Below are 22,613 nucleotides of genomic sequence, written 5' to 3' on the forward strand. Positions count from 1 at the left end.
TCCAAGTTGTACAAATGGTTCATTCTTGTATTTGTTCTCATAATTTCGTAACGCAGTGTCTATGAATGTCTTGATGTTCCCGGTCGACAGGTTGGGTGCGAGGTACATGGTCATGAGGACGATTCCAGAGTCAAAGAGTTTGATGGCTGCATATTCTCCGCACTAAATCGAACGATTGCCTTCAACCAATGACACGCGCCATATGTGACATCATTCCTATTTTATAAGATCTCGCGTCTTTCATCAACTACAAGTACCGCTTTCTAGTTTATAACATCTTGCATCTTTTCTTCATCAGCTACAAGTACCACCATCGAGTAAACACTACAAGAACTAAACGAGAGGTGGCTACATACAGGAGACGGTACCGCCATCTAGTGAACACTGCAAGAACTAAACTAAAGGTGGCTAATTACAGGGGACGGTACCGCCATCTAGTGAACACTGCAAGAACTAAACTAGAGGTGGCTACATACAGGCTACAGGGGACGCACAGCCCACGCCCTAAGGAGCTTCGCCCCTAAAAGAGACAATGGCCATTCTGTACGCCTGTGAACGATTTGACCACTTCGTATATGGACGCAAAGTAATAGTCGAAACTGATCATCGCCCCTTGATTGCCATCTATAAAAAGCAATAGACGATATCCCCCCCAGGCTGCAGCGGTTTTTCCTACGGGTATTGCATTACGACATCGAACTATGCTTCGCTCCAGGGAAGCAGCTGGTGCTCGCCGACTTGTTATCAAGGGCCTCAATCAAAGGCGACGGGGCTGACATCACGGGTGACGACGCAGACATGCACGCTCTAGGTTTAGTGTTGTCACTTGTTAGCGACTACACGTGGAACAGGCTTACAACGGAAACCAGCAAAGACCCGTATCTAAGCACAGTTCGTAACAGCATTGTTGCCGGCCTGCCTATCAAAGGACAGCTCAAGCCATTTGCTCGCGAGCTATCTGAAGTCTAAGGCGTCCTTCTTAAAGGCTGCAAGATTATAATACCACCAAACGTGCGGAAGTAAATCTAGGAAAAGATCCACCATCGACACGTTGGCTTGAATAAGAGCAAATTGAGAGCGCGGCATTCAGTGTTTTGGTACGAAATGAATTCTGATATTGACAAATTTTTTTAGACCTGTGCAGTTTGCAAGAAGTATGCGTACTGCCAGCCACGAGAGCCACTTCAAATAAGTCCTGTGCCATACCAAGCCTGGTATAGGGTTGGTATAGACCTCTTTCACTACGGCGGAAAACCGTACCTCTGCGCCTACGACGTCTATTCAAACTCCCCCGAAATTGATGTGCTCACAGAAACGTCGGCGAGAGCGGTCATCGAATCAATCAGGGCTATCTTTGCCTGATATGGTATCCCCATGGAGGTCTGTACAGACAATGGCCCACAATTTGCAAGCAAAGAATTTGCTGCGTTTTCACGAGCGTACGAGTTCTGACATGTTGCCTCCAGTCCAGGATTCCCACAGTCCAATGGGCTAGCGGAAAAAGGGGTACAAATAGTGAAAATGATATTAAAGGAAGCATGGAAGCTGCACAAGATGTTTGGCTGGGGCTTCTCTCGTACAGGACTACACCGCTGGAAGCCGACGGCCGATCGCCTGCGGAGCTGCTCAGGGGTGGGATTCTGCGCTCGACGTTGCCGTGCATCCCAAGGAAGCCCGAAACACCGGTCTTCAAGTGCCACCAAATGGAGACCAGCAAGCGCCCACTGGCTCCTCTAAGGAAAAAAGATATCCTACGAGTGAAGAACGGGACGTGGACTACAAAAGCAAAGGTCGTAGTGCCGTTGCCTCAACCCCGGTCCTACAACGTCCTCACAGATGAAGATAGGCTACTGCGACGTAACCGGTAACACATTTTATTCACTCAAGAAGCGTTTTATAAAGATCCTCCAGAACTTCTTGAATGCGACGACGAAAGTGCTTCAACACAAGTGACACCATGGTGCCAATGCCCACAGCGCCTACTGTGCCCAGAGCTTCAACCTCGGCGTCACCTGTTCCGACTCTGCGGAAGTCGGTATACGGCAGCGTAAATCCCCTCGCCCCCTAACTTACAACAGAAACTTTGTGCAAGAGCCATGAAGCAGATGTGCAACCTTTGTTAACGACGGGACTGTCGTACAGATGAACCAGTGACGTGATCTACGCAAACTGCACTTTCTTGTGTTCCTTTCCAGTTCCGTGTTGCCTCCTCTCAAACAGAGGGGGATGTATCGAGTGTGTTATCTGAAGCGAGCCCGCGCTATGCGCAGACGGTGCTCCGCGCAGGCTGTCACCTTTGCCCCTCACATGTATATAAGCACACTCGATTAATGGCAGCGTCCGTTCTCCAGCAGCTCGAGGTTGGCGTCTTGCTTTATCGCATCGCGCGATACAGGCTGGTTGGATGGTCCACAGTTCTAATGCGGGGAAGAGCAGAGGTTGAGATAACGTGACAGATCTTCAGTGATAATATCAGTAGGTTTGTTCTTTGAAAACTCGCACTAGGTGGCGAACTGTGTTGTCTTCCGTCGTTGAGGAGTCTGCAAGCCTAAAAAGTCAAATTATGTCCTCTATCCATCTTGCAGCACTTTCGTCTCTGCGTTCAACTCTGGCCTCTATCGCAGACTTCGCTCTTTCTTCCCTCATCCACTCGAGCAAAGATGATGAGAAAGGACCAAAGAAATTCACCCCACGACGTTGGCATTCCCTCATGTAGATGAAGGAGTAGGCCTCAGCCCCGGCCAAGGCATCAGTGTTAAGCCCATTGGCTCGGTCGGCTTCCTCGGCTGGCCGGATGGTCGACAGTTCTAATGCGGGGAAGAGCAGAGGCTCTGCTAATATGAAAGATGTTCAGTGATAATATGAGCAGGTTTCTTCCTTGAAAACTTGCACAAGGTGGCGAACATTTTTGTCTTCAGCCAATGAGGAGTCGGCAAGCCTGAAAAGTAAATGCATGTGCTCTACCTATCTTGCAGCACTTTCTCCATTGCGTTGAACTGTGGCCTCTATCGTAAACTTGTGTCTCTCCTCCCTCATACGCTCGGGCAAAGGTATTGAGAAAGGGCCAACGAAATTCAGCCGACCACGTTGGCATTGCCTCATGTAGATGAAACCATGTGCCTGTGGAATTTTCAGAACAGCAGTACAAATAGCGTGAATGATGTTCTCAGGTGCAGTCGTCGATAATGGCAATCCTGTTGAAATCCTCCAGCCAGACGTCGGCATTCTTGTAAAATGCCTTTGCCGTCCTGGTGTGGTTGACGACAAGGTGTGCTGGCACTTGTGATGTTGTTGACATTTGGTTCGCAGTTATCCTGCATTTAGGTAGTCAACCGCGCTGTGGCTGGAGGCCCTGTAAACGAAGACTGTTATGTACGTGTTGAGGCTCAAACTCAAACTACTTAGTGGCTTTGCGCCTTGGAGACTGTATTAGCTACCGTACATAGAATTTCCGACATAATATCACTTGGCTAAGGCATATAGGCTAGATGCCAATCGAAAACGCGCATCCTCCGGCGATGTTTGGTATTTTCTCTCAAGCGGCTAACCACTGAAGTTGCCAGTCTACTTCACGTCGATATTTTTGAGTATGGTAATTACTGCATTTATTGAATATTGTGATAGGTCAGATTAAGTACACCATGGAAGAGTATGTGAAACAAAGAATGAAAGTGTACGTACCATTCCGAGCCCCCCATAGGTGAGTGCGACTGGCCCAAATGAATACGCGAATGGACGAAGCAAGTCAGCAGTCGGTATTGTAAAATCGTTGTAGACATACGAATAATAAGAGTTGCGGTTAGCCTCGTCGTACAGCGGGGTCGTCTGGTCAGTCCAAATGTAGTGTGAATGTAAAGAAAGGGCCTTTATCCATGTTGGGAACAATAGGTCGATTGGTGCATCCGGGTAGGGTTCTGTGGCAGGCGTTCAACAAGATTGTGTTACTCAAAGATGGGTCTGTTGCTGTTTACACACTTTAGTTGTTTTGTCAAATCGGCGGATTGCAACAATAAAAATTGTGCGACAAGCTCTGCAACAAGTCAATATGTTTTATTATCTGTTACCTTTTGCCACTTGCGGAAGTTTACATTCAATACCCTCCCAGAACGACATGCCGAGCATAGCATTTGCCCCATTGTGATATCTCGGCAGGGCTGTGAAGAGGGTGGCGGCTTTACTATGAACACGTTTCGCTATCGGCAACGAAAACAATAACCGCTGTTACTGCTGATCGCTGTCATGACCAGGGCGAGGGAAGCGTGTCGTTTGTGCGTGGAACGCCAGGATGCACTAGAATCATTGTGCACACTGGCATGTAGGCAGGTTTGTCACGTAGTTTTTGCATTTTGAGGGCATTTGTAATTGGTAGAAAAACGCTAATACTTAACAGATATAAATTTCAATACCGTCTATTCGGACGTTTTGCAAATCGCTGCACAACTTTGTCATTGAAATTTTTACCATGTTTGTTTTTGAACAGTTAGGTAATAAGCAGATCTAACTAAACAATACTTGTCAGCACAAAAAATAGTATGATTAACTCCAGGCAACGCTTAGTAACATACTTTTGGTCGCGTCATGATTGCGTGTGCTGGCATATTTTTAAACTTAAGCTAAATATACCTGCTACACCCTATATAGCAGCCTACGTGTGGGTGCTGTCATGATCAGCCCCTTCACTTGGAATACATCAAATTAGTATGGGAGGGTAAGATGGTTTGACGAATTCGATGCGCTGGTCATCACATCAACAATGTCACGATCTTGTCGTCTACGTCGTCAATCACTTTCCCCCCAAAGTTTTGGCAGATCCGTAATACCTGAAAATCGACGTTTTGTGAAGCATGCGGAGGGAAAGTTTCCGTGTTACAATTTGTCATTAAGCGACACGTCATGAAATGATGTTATATATGTACAAATGTTGCACGCACAGACATATGTTGAAGAGTTCCAGATGTTTATATAACCAGTTGTTTGCACTTGCGGAATGATGCTCCCTTGTACATGCGTATTAGCAACCCCTGGAGCTGATATGAAGCGCTGATGCTCGCGAGAATGCTGGTCCTGGACGCTGCTACATAAATCATCTTCAGCGCATGGCAACTAACTACATTGACGTTAACCCAGCTTGACGGCTGTATCAATGGAGTACATATTTAACATTTATAAAATGGGGTATTCAGCACCGCAACCAGTATTGACGTTTCAGAAAGATTTCTATTCGAAAAGTAGTTTCGAGGCCTGGCGTAGCTCTGTTGTAAAATGCTTCACTGCCACGCAGAATACTTGGGTTCGATTCCGGCTGGGACACTGGGTCGATGCTACTAATGTCGGGTATTTGTTAACACTCGCACGTTCAAATTGTCCGTGTGTGTTCTCGTCGTTCTTGTGTAGATACCTAGTGTCAGTCTTATGTGGCACAAAGCGCATAGCAGCTGCTTATACCCGCCTGTGGTTTTGAGCCACTGTGTGGCGGGAAGTGTTTGACAATGTGCGTGACCAGATTGGACATTCTTCATATTTTGACGAGCACGTAAGTAGTAGTAGTAATCGACTTTTATTCAGCCAAATATACAGGCCGAGCATTTCTACCGCCTGTGCTATCAGTCGACGCTGTTCTTCTTCCCCTTCGGCGCCGATCCAGTCGAGCCAGGAGGTGATTGAAAGATATGGGGGAGGGTAATAGCTGGATTGCTGAGCAGTTGAGCAGTAAAACGGGCAGTGTGACAGGTCAGCGTATGGGGAAGGACAATTAGGACAGCAGGGGTTAGACCGTAATATTCGTCAAACCATCTTACCCTCCCATGCAATATTATGTTCACGCCAAGCTAAGGTGGTGACCACGAGAGCATCCAAACTAAAGCGACTAGATAGATAGATAGATATGCTCAGTCACCAAACATGGCTTAGAAATGCTTCGCATTTATTAGTGGCAGAGAGCCGGGTCAGTTTTGTGCCACTCATAAGCCAGTATTGACTTATGAGTGGCTCATAGGCAATTTATATCTATCCATAAACGGTGAGAACACACATGGGTAATTATAACGCTTGAGTTTCAAGAGAAGCCTCACAAAGGCAGTGTTGAACGTACGAATACAAAGAATGAATTTCAGTCTCCAAGAAATAATTGTACCCTATCATTCTGCGTGGAAATCACGTATTTTACCCCAGCGCCATGCCAAGTCTGAGAAACAGACTCTCCTGTTTGTGAAACGTCAATTCTGGTTGCAGCACTGACTATAGATATTGAAAATGTAACGTATTTTTTTCTAAAATACCACCGTCCTCTCGAGTTAACGTCAATTATAGTGACGTGCCATCCGCTGATGTTGGCCTTTGCAGCAGTGTTTGGGACTGGCCTCCTCGTGAGCCCCAGCGCATACACCAGTGCTTCACGTCAGGTGACATGTTCTCGTGTTGGTAATACCTATGTTGCTGTTGGCATCGTTGCGCAAGTGCAAACAACTACTAATATAAAGCATATGCGGCTCTTTGTGTATGTGTGGGTCCGATTGTGCATATCTGCAGAGCCAATTCATTGCTTCTCGCTCAATAGATGATTTAAACACGTTTACTTTGCATTCGATTGCTTCATAAAACATCGATTCTCAATATGCAGGGGATGTGCCACCCTTTTTTTTGATATAGGCAACATTGAAAGACAATATAGTTTTTCTGGCATTGCTCCTCAATTTCGTATTCCATATTCCGCATTCTGTTCGACTTTTATTCTCGTGGGGTTTCTCTTCAGAATGTTACTTGTGTTATTCAATAATGCGAAGTAGATGAGATGTTATGGCCAGACACGTTGCAATGGTGCAATTTACACTACCTATCCTAAGCAAGTCACATAATTAAACTGATAGTGCACCTTTAGCGGTGAGCCGAAGACACGTTCACTTGGGAAAACGCAGAGGTAAAGCCAACCAGCTGTCAAGCGGAGCAAACGCGAGAAGCAACAACACTCTTCGCCCCGTTGTGGTGATCTAGTGGCTAAGGTACTCGGCTGCTGACCCGCAGGTCGCGGGTTCAAATCCCGGCTGCGGTGGGTGCATTTCCGATGGCGGCGGAAATGTTGTAGGCCCGTGTGCTCAGATTTGGGTGCACGTTAAAGAACCCCAGGTGGTCCAAATTTCCGGAGTCATCCACTACGGCGTCTCTCATAATCATATAGTGGTTTTGGGACGTTAAACTCACATATCAATCAAATCAACAACACTCTTCCTTCTCCTCTTTCACTGGCATTCCTGCTTGTGTCATATATCAATGCTAAAATCATTCCTCCTCTTCCCCCTCCCCCCAAAAAAGGGGCCTTCCTAGTAACCTATGGAACGAGTAGAACGGGTAGGTCGTAGTGCGGCTTCAGTCGATCGACACGAACAGTCTCGCGGCGGCCACGGCGTTGGTCTATCGATGGTTTAACCGGCTCAACAATATAGTTAACCGGTGAGGCCTGACGTAGAACTTGGTGGAAGTCTTAGTACCTCGGCAACAGCTTGGTGGAAAGACCAGGAAGAGATGAGGAAACTCGAAAGCATACCAACGTGCGAGGCGAATGTAACTGTGAAGCCAGGCTTTTGGTCGATAGGGTCTTTGTGGTACGCCTGATCTTGTGCGGTTAGAAAACGTGTGAGTTTTCTGCATTATTCCACATAGGTGGCGTTTTCGGACGGAGTTGTAGATTCCAAAGAGTCTAGACGATACAAGAAAATGGTCTCCACGAATGAGGAAGGGTCGCGCCCGTAGAATAGGAGGACGGAGAAGGTCCTGTCTTAGACTGAGTGGCGCTGTTGTAAGGGTAAGTTACAAAGGGAAGTATGCGGTCCCAGTTAGTGTGGTCAGCGTACACGCAATTGAATAAGATGTCGGCCAATGAGTGATTAAACCGTTCAGTCATTCCATTCGTTTTCGGATGGTATGCGCTGGTTGTCCGAAGCACAACGTTGAATTCACGAAGAACGGCTTGTACGGCTTTGGAGAGGAATGCGTATCCTCGGTCGCTGAGTAGTTCACGAGGCGTGACATTGCGAAAAACAAGACTGTGAAGGATAAATAAGCTAACTTCACGTGATGTGTCCTCTGGCAGCGCAGCAGTTTCAGCATAGCGGGTCAAGTGATCACTGGCGGCAATCACCCGGTGGCTCCCGTGAGACGTGTAATGAAGGGGACCGTACAAGTCAATTCCGATGCGGTCGAAACGTCGGAAGGCGCAAGGCAACGGCTGCAGTTGTCCAATGGTTATGTGCGGCGGGTTTTTTCGGCGTTGAAATTTTGAACACGAATGTACATACTGGTGGACAAAGTGGTACATTCCGCGCCAACAACACCGAAGCTGAGGGCGTGCATACGTTTTTATCACAGCAGTGTGGCCGCACTGAGGATCCGCGTGAAAGGAGTCGCAGTTAAAACACGTACACTCTAAGGCTAAATTACCCCAAAAAGAAGTAACCGAACCCATTGGGTGCGCGCGATGAACGGATAGACTGTTGGGGAGTAACCACAGAGGTATGAGTGCCACGTTCAAACGACTTAGTCTACCTTTTCTGTGCAAAAAGATGAACCGCGGGGGAGACCCGAGCCGTGCGCAAACCGTTGTCGAAGAAACTAGCCATCCTCCTCTCTCTTGGCTCAGTATTTCACCCTCTTTTGCTGGTGACGGTACGCGTTGCGTCGCGCTCGGAGAGCTCGACGATGTAGGATTTACAGCGTGGTTGTATGTACGCTTGGATGAGGGTGAGCTGCTCGTTTTACGTTTTGCCGCACCTATGAAATCTGGTGCCGGTCTTGACACGTCGCCACGCTGCGCTGTATACCCCTGTCTTAGTCAAGATTGTAACGACCAACTCATGACACCACTGGTCAGTCGGTCAAACACGTCCGCGAAGGTAGTCTTGAAAGCGGCCCAGTCGGCGAGCTCAGCTTCGTGGCTGTTATCCGGAGCTCCACTACACCTTTGAGGTAGAAGTGGATGCGGCCAAGTTTATCGTTTTTGTCCCACCTATCATTGACGCTTACTTGTTTGAACGAAGGGGGCCAGTCTTAGAAGTTCTGCTCATCGGTGCAACTGAAGATAACCCGATCTCGCTATCTCGGGATGCCGAACAGCGGGCAGTTGGGGATGTAGGAGTGGTCAGCTGTGCAACGTCGGTGGACATCCTTCATGGCGAAGGTAAAGTTCGTATGTGAAGTTCGAGGAAGGAAAAGGGATCCAGCACTCTACACCACTTGATAGTGCGCTTTTAGCAGTGAGTTGAGGACACGTTTACTGGGGAAAACGCAGAGGTAATGCCGACCAGCTGTCAAGCAGGGTGAGCGTGAGAAGACACAACACAAACCCTTCCCTTCATTCACTGGCGTTCCCGCCTGTGCCATATATCAATGCTACAAAACCATGTTTCTATTGGTATTTAGGCACATATCATACACTGTAGTTTATCAATTATGTTAGTGAAAAACATTACTTTCAGTCTTACTACACTCTCATCACTCTTACTACCTAATTATAAAGGCTAATGCATTCGTCCACCTGGCGATCGACAATATATTCACTCTCATCATGACCGGTGTAAATAATTAGCCACCTATATCACATTATACCAATACAAGATTTTATTGTCCTTCCGTTTTGTTGTTGCTTCAGCAGTGCTGCACAAGTACAAGGGTCTAAATACATTAAATTCAGTTGCAGGGTGCTACTTGTTGAATATATTTAGGCAACCAACAGGCTCGCAAACACAAATATTCTTTTATTTGTATTCGTATGAGCTTTTGAGAGGCCTTATCTATCCGGTAATAAATTCCGTTTTGATATAGAACTTGAAGAATGCGAATCTGAGGGGTACCCTTATTTTACCGTTTGCAGAGTCTGTTCGAAGCACAAAAGTTCTACTTGCTAAGTGGTTGCTGTAGAACTGTTTGAGCCAATTTGTCTTTCGGATACCCATCTAGGTGGCTGTTACATTTACTTTTAGGCAATGAAATGTGGGCTGTAGTTCATACTATCCAATATTATCAGCATAAATCATAAGAAATTATTGAGTACTTCCATCATTATTATTACGATGTCTCACTATGAAGGGTGTATTAAGTTTGTTAGTTACATAAAGAAAAAAACGGACTAACTGAAGTTTGCACTAGTAAAATTCAGATTCTTTTGATGTTGTGAAAGCAACTCTCCCCACTCGGCGACCGAGACGCACCACCCGAGGTGGTATAGCAAAGTGGGTAGAAGTAACGTACTGCCCTTATGCAAACAGCGGCTATTGACTCGATGGTCGCTCGAAGAGGAAGTGAAAAAGCTGGAGAAGCTCTAGTGAAGCTGATAAAATTTTATATTTACAGACTGTACAGAATATCCATACATAGTTATAGACCTAAAAATTACAAAAAAGAAATCTCTTCAGAATATAACCATCTGTAGGGTGACCCAGCGAGATTCGGCTGAGCCGATGGTGTCCAACACCTTGAGCTTGGTTCAGAACGCTTAGCGGAGCACCGAGACTGCTTTTATTCCCTCATATTTACAAAATCGTCAACGAATCGTCACCTCTTTGTCCTGTCGTAGGAATCGCAGTCAGCAAATCAACAACCAATCCCGAGGACTCCACTTTCACGCACGTTGAGGGCTAATGCCCCCAGCCCCAAATAACGCAACAACTGAATGCAATTAAAGCAAAACTAAACGAAGGTCGACGTGTCAAGGGCAAGCTCAGTGGGTGCACAACTATCTAAAATTAAACCTATGCGTTCTGGGATTTGTGCAAATACGACATACATGGTAACACGTCAACTTATTGCCGACGGGAGTGTAATCCGCCCGTCCGCAGTGCGCCCTGAGTGAAACCGCTCACTCCCCGCACGCCGTTATACTTACGAGCTCGTTCTCTCAACTTCTGCCGTGGTGGTTTTTTTGAACCAGCATGAAAGGGGTAGCGCAGACAGAGCCGAAGGCATGCCAGTGCGACAGCTTTCATCAAAAGTGCCAACCGGACACCCGTTTTAAGCGCGAGGCAGACGTCCGATTTTCTCTGCGATTCGGCGTGCGGTGCGACGATGCGACTGCCGGAGTGGTGACATTTGATGACGTATCATCGCGTCGCACCGCCGCCTAGCCGGTGCGGCGAGCATCGAACCGGTCAGATATTTTCGTCGCAGCGTCGCACCATCGAATTGCAGCAGCCAATCACAGCGCGAGCATACAAGTGGCGTCACGATGCAAGTGGCGCTATCTCCCTGCCGCCGCTTCCAGCACCCGTAGTCCAAGGCTCCAGGCGAGTCGCTGGAGCAGTGCGAGCGTGAATTTTCTGACATCGCCGACTACGGCTGCATGACAAACATCGAGTACATTTCCCTGGTGACGTGATATCATTTCGAATTGAATAAAGTGATGCTTGGAGTGTGCCTTTTTTGCACGAAAACGCCTGTTTTGAAACAGCTAGCGAGATCGGAGATCGTGAGCAGCGATGCAAGGTCATTTCGCAGGTAAGCATAGGCACCGGCGTCTCTGCGCTGGCTCGCTTCGATTCACCTTTGCTCTTTACATCGATGGCATTGATAAAGTAGTAATGTTTGCTAACGCATTACATAGGAGCGCAATGCTTGATAGTGTTGTCAAAAAGAAGCGCTTGATGACGAGCTCGCGTGTGAACAGCGTAGGCGACAGCCGGCCCCCGCTGCTAGGCCTACCTGTCGGAGTCGTGAATAATCAGCTGTTGCCGTGGTTACGACGTGCTTGTCGTTCACGAATGCGCTTTAATAATTATTTTTATAGAACAAAGCGTGGCTGTGCAATGTTGTTTGTTTTGAGCCTCATTACGAGGATACCAAGTCGTTCGACCCTGCATGCCGAGGCGCTGCATGGGGTGGAGCCTGCCGCTGATAGCTTCTTTGCCCTCGTGTGTCCCGAAACGTCGCATGCGGCACGCCGCACCATGCGACACCGCACGCCGCATCGCACGTCTGTCTCGCGCTTTAAGCACGATACCGACATGCGATTTTCCATGCGATGCAGCGTCTGGCGCGAAGATGCGGCAGCCTGAGTGCATGATGACGTTTCGTGACGCCTCATCGTGTCGCACCACCGCATTGCCTGTCCGGCGTGCATCAAACCGGTCAGATGTTTTGGCCGTCAAATCGTATCACCACAAGGCCGAAGCCAATTACAGTGCCAGCAGACGATAGGCGTAACGCCGCTGGTGGCGCAATCTCGGTGTCGCCGCTTCAGTCACCCTGGTCCAGGCCAGTTCAGGCGAGACGACAGAGTAAAGGGAGCCTGGATTAGCTGATATTTAGTACCTTTCCCTTGTGACGTGAAATTATTCCATACTGAATACCGTGAAGTTTGAAGTGTGCCATTACTGCAAGACAACGCCTCTTTTGAAACGATTAGCGGTATTGTGAGCAATCATGCAAGGCTATTTCGCAGGTAGACAAGCAACACCGGCGTGTCTGTGAGCGGGCTCACTTCGCTTCCGCCTTTGCTCTTCACATCGATGACACCAGACAAAGTAATACCGCATGCTAATGCATTACGTACAAGTGCAAAGCCTAATGGTGTTGCCAAAAAGACGCGCTCCATGACGAGCTCGTGTGTGTGAACTGCGTAGGCGACGGCTGGTGCCCGCCATGCTAGGCCTACCTGTCGGAGCCGTAAATAATTAGCTGTTGCCGCTGTTTCAGCATCCTTGTCGTTTACGAAGGCATTTTATTCATAATTTTACGGAACGAATCGGGGCTGTGCAACGTTGTTTGTTTTGAGCTCCATTAGGGGGATATGAAGTCGTCCCACCCTGCATGCCAATGCGCCGCATGGGGGTGGTGCCTGCCACTGATAGCTCCTTCGTCCCCATGTGTCTCGTAAGCCGCATGCCGCTGCCGGTACAACGTCGCGCCACAGGCAGCATCACACAGAAAATTGCGCATCTCTCTCGTGCTTCAATGCAAAGTGGGCAATGATTTCGGGTGTCACGAGCCCGCCAACTTCCGAGGGCTACCCGAAATGCACCGGACAGAAACGGGAAGTCGCCAGTGTCCACACGGTGTCGCAGTGCAAGCCGCCTTTCCTTGGCGGCGACTGTTACGAGCGCGAACAGCAAATGGTCGGGCCGTAAGCTGAACTGATGCGAGGATCATACTGCCGCGCTGGGTCCCGGAAGAGGCCCATTCATGCACAGGGTGAAATGGAGTGAGGCAATCAGGGCGTCGTCAAAATGACGTTTCCATCAATACCTTTTTGTCGCCCACTTGGGTTTTAGTTCTTTTGTCTTGGGTTGATAAGAAACCAGAAAAGCTTGGTAATCTCAGGCACCCCAGCACTTCGCCGTGCAGGCACCGGAGTGTGTACGGTCAGGGTCGATGCGGTCTTACTTTTCGATTGACTGCTGTCCAAATAATGCTACGCGCCGGAGCGAACGCAGCGCGAGGGCTGACATGCCTCCCTAAGCTCACCATACAAATAAAATATAAGAAAACTAATACTGCCGCACACCCACTTCTTACAGCAGCCCTATAACACTGTAGACTGCAATTCTGGCTACTACTGCTCGCAATACATAGAGCTCATTTTACAGACACCTTCTTAAAGTGAAACAAATAAATGTGGGCAATTTCCATTTTTAACGGTGCAAAATGTGTTCCTTTAGGCAGATAGCAAGCTATGTCGGTCGCAATGAAGCTGACAAATCCCGGAACGCTGGCATTGACGTACTATAGAGGAGTACGCATTGTAATATATACTCACTGTACACTTCTTCGACGTACTTCGAGTCTAGTCGGTTGCCGGGACTTCCTACATAGGACGTAATGTTATTCAACTTTCGTATAGCAGCCTCTCGAATGCTGCGTCCAATCCATGTTGAAGATTCAAAAGCTTTCTGGTAGGTGCTGCGTATTGTTGACACCATCTTCTTGATTGCTCCTACCATGTATCCTGGAATCTCTGTTGGGAGAAGAATCATGTAAGCCTACAATTTCAGGACAATCTTTGCGCAATATATTGTTACGTGGAATAACGAGCAATATTTAGGTAATTTGCTGTTTTGTATATATTTAAGACTTCCCTCAAGTAAAGCTACTTGAAATATATGGCTGCGGATTTTGCGAATGAAATTTCTGCCATCAACAACAAGAGGAAAGCCAGAAGCGTTTTGTAAAAATAATGTTACCAAAGATACTATAATAACATGAAACTCTTTTTAGCTCGATTGGCATCGTTATGATCAAATTACTTAAAATCCACGGTAGACGTGAAACATAAAACACTCGTTCACATTGGTTATTATTTTGTTTTAATTGAACATGTTGATGTAAAACATTTTGATTATACATCATTTTCTTAATATAAGGTAGGTATTTTCTCAGAAATGAAGATTCCAATTGATAAGTAATAAATTAGTTCTGGCGGTAGAGTTATTGTGGTTTCACTATTACTGAACGCCTTTAAACCATATTGACAGCACGCAAGTTTTTTTAATTCATGTACCAACAATGCACTAAAGATGTATTAAGCCAGGCACCGTACCCTAACTCCTACTTAAAAATGTGAAGCCTTTCTCAGTGGGCTGCAGACACTTTGACTATTTTATCTATCTATCTATCTATCTATCTATATATATATATATATATATATATATATTAATTGATCTATTTATCTATATATCTATCTATCTATCTATCCAGCAGCTTATATCAGGGTACTCTGGTCAACGCGTCCATTATTTGGGTAGGCCAAATCAGCTATGGGCCAGGAAGAGGGTTGGACAAATATATAAGATTGATACTGATATGAATGTCATAAAAATCTTGTCGCGTATGTCATCAGATGCTTTCCTCCAGACGCATGTGGCATACACCCGTACACCCTAGGCTATATGCTAAGCCCGTATGTGCCACTGGCGATCGCAAAACCAGTAAGAAAAACTTACATCGGCAATGTTGACAACACGATATCATAGAATAAATTTCTTGGCCCCAACATAAAACTGAACATACGAATTCTGTATTGCAATGAAATACTGTAATACTGAGAGAGCCACGCCGAGTTTCAAAACTACTTTGAAAGAACAAGAAATGCAAGTGCTATATTGGTGAAACTTATATGTGGTTTCAGTACTGGCTCTCCAATTTTGAAAGCATCACATATGCACTCCTATGATACAGCCGTTACGTCGTGTTAATGCCAACTATAGTTTAGTGCCATTCACTGAAGTTCGTCGAGGTATCATAAGCCAGGTCTACCATCTACAGAAACACGAGCGCTACATATCACCTTACCATTTCTGATGTTCGTAATACTCATGTGTGTGTTGTCATTGATACGCAACAGTTAGCAACTGCTTGTACAAAACATATGAGATTGTTCAAAATATGTGTGTGCGTAAAACATTTGTAGATATTATGAGAGTCGTTTCGTAAGGTTTGCTTAAATAGGATACATCACAGTAACCATCCCTTCACATATGCTTCCCATAACGTCGATTTCCGTGGTACACGGCTACTGCCAATTTTTAGGCGCGAAGCTCCTAATAGTCTTGGGTAGTCTGTCCCTCCAGACTAGCCAACACAGCATATCCGCAGACAGACCGACAAACAAACAGACAGACAGACAGACAGACAGACAGACAGACGAACGCACGGACAGATGGACGGACGGTAAACCGGCGGTTCACCCCACTCATCATCATTCACTTCGTGAATATGGTGCGTCTTTATATAGTTCCGCAGTTCACGCCAAAAGCTGTTTCGTTGGTACCGGTTGCTTGTTTCTGAGGCAGCAAAGTTCCACACGCACATGCCCCCGTTGCCAAAGTTATATTTACTGGCAAAAATTAAATACCTAGCGAGTCCCATATTCTAGCGTACGGTGGTACTGTCAACACGAATAGAGCAAAATTTCACGTGAATGAGTAACAACGTCGTATCATGACGTTACGCGCTAAGATATTTATTGTTGCCAAATCATGGGAACCCCTGATGACTTCGCAAGAAGTAAGTACAACTTATCTGCGACATCACGTGATGTCCAGATGGCTTTCTGGCTCGCCAGGGCAACAACGAAGTCTACGGAGAATGTCAGTTATTGAACAAGTGCCTTTTCGTGGCACCCGCTTCGCTTGTGGTATGCTCAACGCAAGTCACAGGGAACCGACGAATTCTATATTGACGGTAGTTTTGCGAATACGACGGAAGGCAAGCACTGCAATAGACTTACCAGACTGAAAAAAGGGGGTGATAACCGCCAAATTCATGACTTTTCTGACGTGATTGTAACAAGCGTCGCTTGCAAGCTTGCCCCGAAGAAACATGTATGGGTCAGTAAACTCGACCAACTGCCTGTAGACGCTCCAGGCTACTAAGTATTGTAGGCCCTTTTTGCCCATCGACTCGTTCTTGAAGAGTTTCACGAGCAGTGTGAGTACGTGCGGCTCAACAAAAATTTGGTCTGGTCCTCCATATATGGCATTGGTGTACCTAGAAAAAAAGGTGTGCCATTCACCTGTCCAGAAAAGAGAAGCAGAGGTGAACAGAAAGTTATATTGTTGATAGTTATAGCACGAAAACAGAACGATGACAAAAGGACAAGAAGGAGATGAGCGCTCGTCTCCTTCTTACCCCTTTGTCACCGTTCTGTTCTCGCGCTACAACTATCACCATGTCATACCAACTAGTCCGAATTGCCACACTTCTAAGATATACTGGTGTCGAAATGCTGAACTGTCACATTGAACTGCACCGGCAATACAATTCACACTCTACACTAACGGGTGACATCTTCGAGAAACCAAAACACTGTAGACACATAATCGAATATTACATACTATTGTTTTCCGTTGTCAAGTTTGAGCTCAATAAAATAATTTTGTATGAATTTTCGTACTGTAAAGACGACTAAAAATGTCTACAAAACGGTGTTTCTCTTCAATTATTACGAATCCGTGTAACTAATGGATAGGTAATAATGATAATTATAGTGTTATTATTATTATTATCATATAAATATACAACAGTAAACTCAGAACTCTATGCCCCAGGGAGCCTGTCTGCTACGAGATATGTCTCTGTTTCTTTCAATGCAATATACTGCGATCACTACCGAGATAACATGACAGTGCATTTCACAAGCGAGCGCGATGATGTAAGGTGCTGGGTAGATCGCGAGAGAACGCTTTGTGTCTCGAGTAGAGTTGGGTGGGGTGAAGTCCGAAAAAAAATTAAAAATATCATAGTGAATATTTTTTATTTGAGCCCTTAGAAATAAACACCAATGCAAAAAGAATCGTTGTAGTAAAAAGTATCTGCTACCTCAATATTGCCATGTTTCACCATTATAAACATTATTTCGAAAATAATATGACATGCGCCAGATATCGAATTTTCCAACAACCTGCAGGGCAAAACGAGACGCTACGTTGGACGATACTATACAGTCTGAAAAAAAGTTATTTTGTTTTAGTTTTTGCCCTAAAAAACTTGAAATTCCCTCCGTGGGCACTTACGCAGTCCTAAGAAGCCCAGTCCTTGGACAGCACGCGTTGAATTTATACAGGAGCCGGTGTTGTGTTGCTCCGAGACTCTTTGCAGATCAAACATCGCCAGTTTTTGTTTGTGACAATTTACATTTTTGCGAAGGCTCCCACCTCATTGAAATAATCAACTATTTGGCGCCAGATATCTTTTGACGTATCTGCTTCACCTCTTTTTGCCATTTTTATGCAGATATGCTCAGACGTTTTATGGCTTCTATCTTTGTTCACCAGGTATTGTGACACAATTTTTTCTAGCGCCTGTATCTTCTTTCCAATCAGGGAATCAGAGAAAAATCGTTAATACTAAATCCTGAGACGTGTTTGCGAACGACTTGACTTGGAGCTTCCATCAATTTTTATGCGTCTCTTGAGAGCATCCTTGAGAACACGAAAAAACATCAATGCAGTGAGAATAGAGGAAGTCGTGTGCTGAACGGTGGTCACTTCTATTTTATGTGGATTTCCTTCCAGTGATTTCTATGTGATATTTCCGTGCATTTACGAACCTTCCTAAATGAATAAATTTGTTATATGATGTGTGTAATGGAATAGTTCATTTAAGACACTCTTTAAGGCAATGGCTGCCTTTTCTGCCGTGTTCTGCCCCTGTTACAAGCCAGATCTGAAAAAAAAATTGCTTTGTTTCCGTGCACAAGAAGAGCCAAATTTTTTGGTGTTATGTGCTCGTAGTCAGGAGTAACAAAAAATAAATATTTACGTTGCTGTACTGACGAAAGAGTAGCTTCATGCATGGATCCGAAAAACCAACCGAGAAGAATTTCACCCCTTTTTGACGGGTCACGAAAACACTGACACTAGTCGCGTAGTTTTCCCCGTGCGAATGCTGTGAGCAACAATCAACCTTTACAGATTAAAAGGTAGGCAACAGCCGGCACTTATCGCTGCAAAAGGGAAACGAAAAACAGTAGTTTTCGTGTTAGCTACAGAGGCCAGCAAAATCAAAATGCCGAGGTTTACCCACGTCTCAAATTACCCCTCCCTACCCTATACCTCACAAGACAAAGTACACATTGAAAAGTTTTTTGTTCTGACCTGGAATATTTTCTATGCAAAACCAGATGAATGCATACTCTGACTTCTGGCAACCACACATGATATTTTTTTCCGTGACATGATATTGTTTCCCGTGAGTGATTAGCGTATCAGTTCCAAGTAACTTCATGCTTACAATGTCCGTAGCAGTCATCGTAAAAGCGTTGTGCAGGCCAATATCCTTGCATTATCTATGTAATATACAAAACTGTAGTTGCTCTAAATATGCGGTACAATAGGTTACTAAAGTGCTGCAGAGGTATTTTATCGCGCTATGTGCCAGTAGCCAACAGCCAGTCACTTTGCCCGCTCAGCATAACGTATTTAAGTTATAAGATGCTGCAATGGCGACACGTGTCTGCCCCTGTCACCAGCTTGGCTTCGTCGTTATAAAGAACCGAAATAGCGTCATCACTTGTCGTGAAGTGGGATATATTTTGAGCCAGGATGGCAGCAAAGAAAGTTTCGGAGAACCTAAACGAGCAGGCAAAAATGCTTTCATACCTGGTGAAATGTATGGACTAGTCTCTCGGCCGATGTTGAAAATAGTCATGTAAACTTGTTCAAGTTTAGGCAGGGTACCGCAGGTAGCGTCTACTGCAGTAAAAAATAAGAGACGTACCATTTCATAAAATTCAGGAGAATTTGTTTTCATTTGTTCGAATGGTATGCAGACAACAAATTATATCGCCCAATTTTAAAGCTAAGGATGTGGTAGCGCTAGTTCGTTCGTAGGTTCAGAAAACACTTGTATAGTTCTCGAAGATGATAATACGTTGAAATCATAGAACACGCACACTCGAAAAATGAACACTCACAACAGCGTTGATATCTTCAACGAAAAACATATTTAAAACTTCATAAGGCCAATCTTACTAAATGATTACCAACAAAATGCACATATGTGGCGAGACCATCTGCACGTTGGAATTCTGTAAGGGTCCTAATGTACCAATCTAAGATTGTGACACTGCTGTGGCATCATATGAAGAGTCGCGTGCACCGCAGTTTTCGACCAATGCCAGTGTCCATAACCACTATGGGGCATATTAAGTAGAAAGAAAAAAAATTGGCTGCATATCCACGGAGTGAATGATGGAGAGTGGGCCGTTTTTTCAGCTCCCAAGAAACTTGCTCAATTGTGCCCGCGTATCACATGCGATGAGCAAAAGGGCAACCAGAAGCAGCACACAAGACTTTTTAGGCGCTGCGCACAAGGCGTGGTATATGAGACTCCCCTAGGCCATGGCAAGTTCTATATCGGTCAAACGGGGCGTTGAATTAATGAGAGACTGAAGGAGCATGCCAATACTTTAGGCAAAAGTGATCATGCGCATCTTCCATCGCACTGTAAAGCCTGCGGATGTCTGCCAGTGTTTGAAAAAAAACGGTGATTTTTGGTAGGAGCAAAAAACAAACAGCTAGAGAGTGCTTGGAAGCCTATTTTATCAAAAAGAGAGGACCCGATTGTATCAGTGATACATCTATTGTGTTGTACGCAACAGAAATGCATCTTTTGGATAACTTAGTGCCTTGATCATGATGCTGCGCGATGTTTGTTGGCTGTGCACGCATGCGCGGTTTTGTCTTCTTTCCTGTGCGTTTCCTAGACGGTCATTAAACAGTTGGTAGTTGGCGCTGTTCTGTCTTCTCTCCTGCTCTTCCTGCTTCACAATATGTTTTTGCGCCTCAGTCTTCTGCACCATGTCTTAGGACACTTTCACAGTGCTGAAAGGAGACATGCGTATCATTCCAATGGGACCAACCCCCTCTTCATGAGCGAAGTGTATCGCTGAACACATTTAGAAGTTCAGGAAGCGTCCAATTTTCGTACACGAGACGGGATCTTAGTAAAGTAGGCCATAGGCGCCAAGCAGTCGACGTGGGCGTCTTGCTGTAGTGCAGTGGAACGCACAACCTATCGGGTAAGAAAGCAATATGGAGGCTAGGCTGCTCAGAATGGAACGCGATACGTGGGTCTTTCACTTATGCTGGTAGGCGGGCTGTGGCTAGGCTGTGACCAGGCTGCCGGGAGGGCGGGGGGGGGGGGGGGGTAGGTTGCGTGCACGCGTTAGTTTACTGCGGGGTCCTCACCGCCAACGAACCTCTTTTATTCAGTGGCCTCAAGCGCTTTGCGGACGCAGTCTGTCATAAGATAGTAATTGCGGCCGGCGTTTGCAAAGGTGATGCGGACACAACTAAATCAGTGAAAAATCGTCGCACTGTTGTTGAGCCACAGCGACCAAAGCAGCTCCCTCTGGTGAGTGGTTGGTGCCGATACAGCTTCGCTGCCGAGTATTGATTAGTTGTAATGGATTCTTTTTCGAAATTCCGACCGTCTCTCAAGACCAGCAGTTTTGCAGAATGCATCATTAAGTACTATTTTTGAAGCATTCTTAAGCGCTACCTTTCGTTTAGATACGCAGTCTTGTACGAATTCAACAGTTGTGTTCTACAGCGGTTGTTCAAGTAAACTGGGCATCACATTTTCCGTGGAAAAGCTGTATTCATTACCAGTTTTTCTGTTACAAATGCAAAAAAAAAAGTCTCAGAAGGTACTGTTACACCTGGTGCCATTGACAATAATACCTGGAGATTTAGGTCCAGAAACCAATTCTCATAGTGTTCGCAAGCGGTTTAGTATCAAATGCGAAGCGTTCCTTAGCATACTTCTGCGGCTTTGAGTCTATCTATCTATCTATCTATCTATCTATCTATCTATCTATCTATCTATCTATCTATCTATCTATCTATCTATCTATCTATCTATCTATCTATCTATCTATCTATCTATCTATCTATCTACCTATCTATCTCTATCTAACTGTCTCTATCTATCTATCTATCTATCTATCTATCTATCTATCTAACTATCTGTCTATCTATCTAGCCGCCAACGACATTTAGCTTTCCTGCCTGTCTCAATACTAGTATCGATACAAAACTTGGTATGTCAAAACATGGATGCATGATGAGCATAATTGACTAGTCATAACATGAAAATCGAGACGACAAGTATGTCATGATTTAAATTTCGTAGTCTTGCTGCTCTTGCGGTGGTTTCATTCACATGGCCTTTTGCAAAGCTGAAATGGTATGTCTGAGATGACTGCCTAGCGAACATATTGACAGATCCTAACGAGGAAGCCATGACAGGCATCTCATGATTTTCATGTTATGACTAGTTATCACTGCAAGCCACGCTCATGGTGCGCTCGCAGTCGCTTCGCTAGCTTCACGTGTACCCAATTCGGTGCTACGTGACGTCAATGAATACCGAATGTATATGACGGAAAACCTAATCATGATATGCGTGTCATGAAAAAATTGGCTACATTCTACGCCTATATCTCCAGCTCCACATATACTAAAATTTGAGTCACGTGACCTGAATATACGACAAAGGTAAATGGCACGTCTAAACAAGATAATCATGATATGCGTGTCATGTGAAACAAGATCGCATGCTACGCTCATAGCGTGCTCGCGGCCATTTCGCTAGCCCCACATATACCAAACTTGGTATCAAGTGACGTGAATAGACGACTAAGGTAAACGACACGTCCAAACATGGTAATCATGATATGCGTGTCATATAAAACATGACTATCTGCTACACCTTAGTGTGCTCGTTGCCGTTTCACTCGCAGCATGTATACGAAATTCGGTAATACGGTACGTGCATGGACCCCGAAGGTAAATGTCACATCCTAATATCATAATCTTGATATGCGTGTCATGTGAAACATGATTTTATGCTATGCTCATAGCATGCTCATGGGCGTTTCTCTAGCTCCACCTATACTTAATTTGGAATCAGGTGACGAGAATAGGCGACGAAGTTGAATGACACGTCCAAACACGATAATAATGTTATGCGTGTCATGTAAAACATGACTACCTGTTACACTGATAACGTGCTCGTGGCAGTTTCACTCACTGCATATATACAAAATTTGCTAATACGTGATATGGATGGACGACGAAGGTAAATGGCACGTCTAAATAGCATAATTGTGATATGCGTGTCATAACATG

At 45.4% G+C, this 22,613-nt stretch overlaps 1 protein-coding gene across 4 annotated transcripts in view; it reads right to left on the reverse strand.

Moving 5' to 3' along the window:
* Window positions 1-22,613, reverse strand: part of LOC142803296 (neprilysin-3-like) — a 34,524-nt gene that overhangs the window by 6,630 nt on the left and 5,281 nt on the right. For 2 of the 4 annotated variants that reach the window (XR_012894044.1, XM_075888427.1), the window contains exons 3-5: window positions 19,080-19,172; window positions 16,208-16,492; window positions 13,739-13,936 (exon numbers count right to left, since the gene is read on the reverse strand). Coding sequence is in view for 3 of the 4 variants with exons in the window: in XM_075888427.1 (XP_075744542.1) it covers window positions 13,739-13,936; window positions 16,208-16,492; window positions 19,080-19,172 (576 nt within the window). In the remaining variant the exon portion in view is untranslated. Of the gene's footprint in view, window positions 1-3,461; window positions 3,915-13,738; window positions 13,937-16,207; window positions 16,493-19,079; window positions 19,173-22,613 lie in introns of those variants that run through there. The other 2 variants (XM_075888425.1, XM_075888426.1) reach the window with 2 other exon arrangements.

This window comes from Rhipicephalus microplus, chromosome 3, assembly GCF_043290135.1.
Source record: "Rhipicephalus microplus isolate Deutch F79 chromosome 3, USDA_Rmic, whole genome shotgun sequence".
NCBI lineage: Eukaryota > Metazoa > Arthropoda > Arachnida > Ixodida > Ixodidae > Rhipicephalus > Rhipicephalus microplus.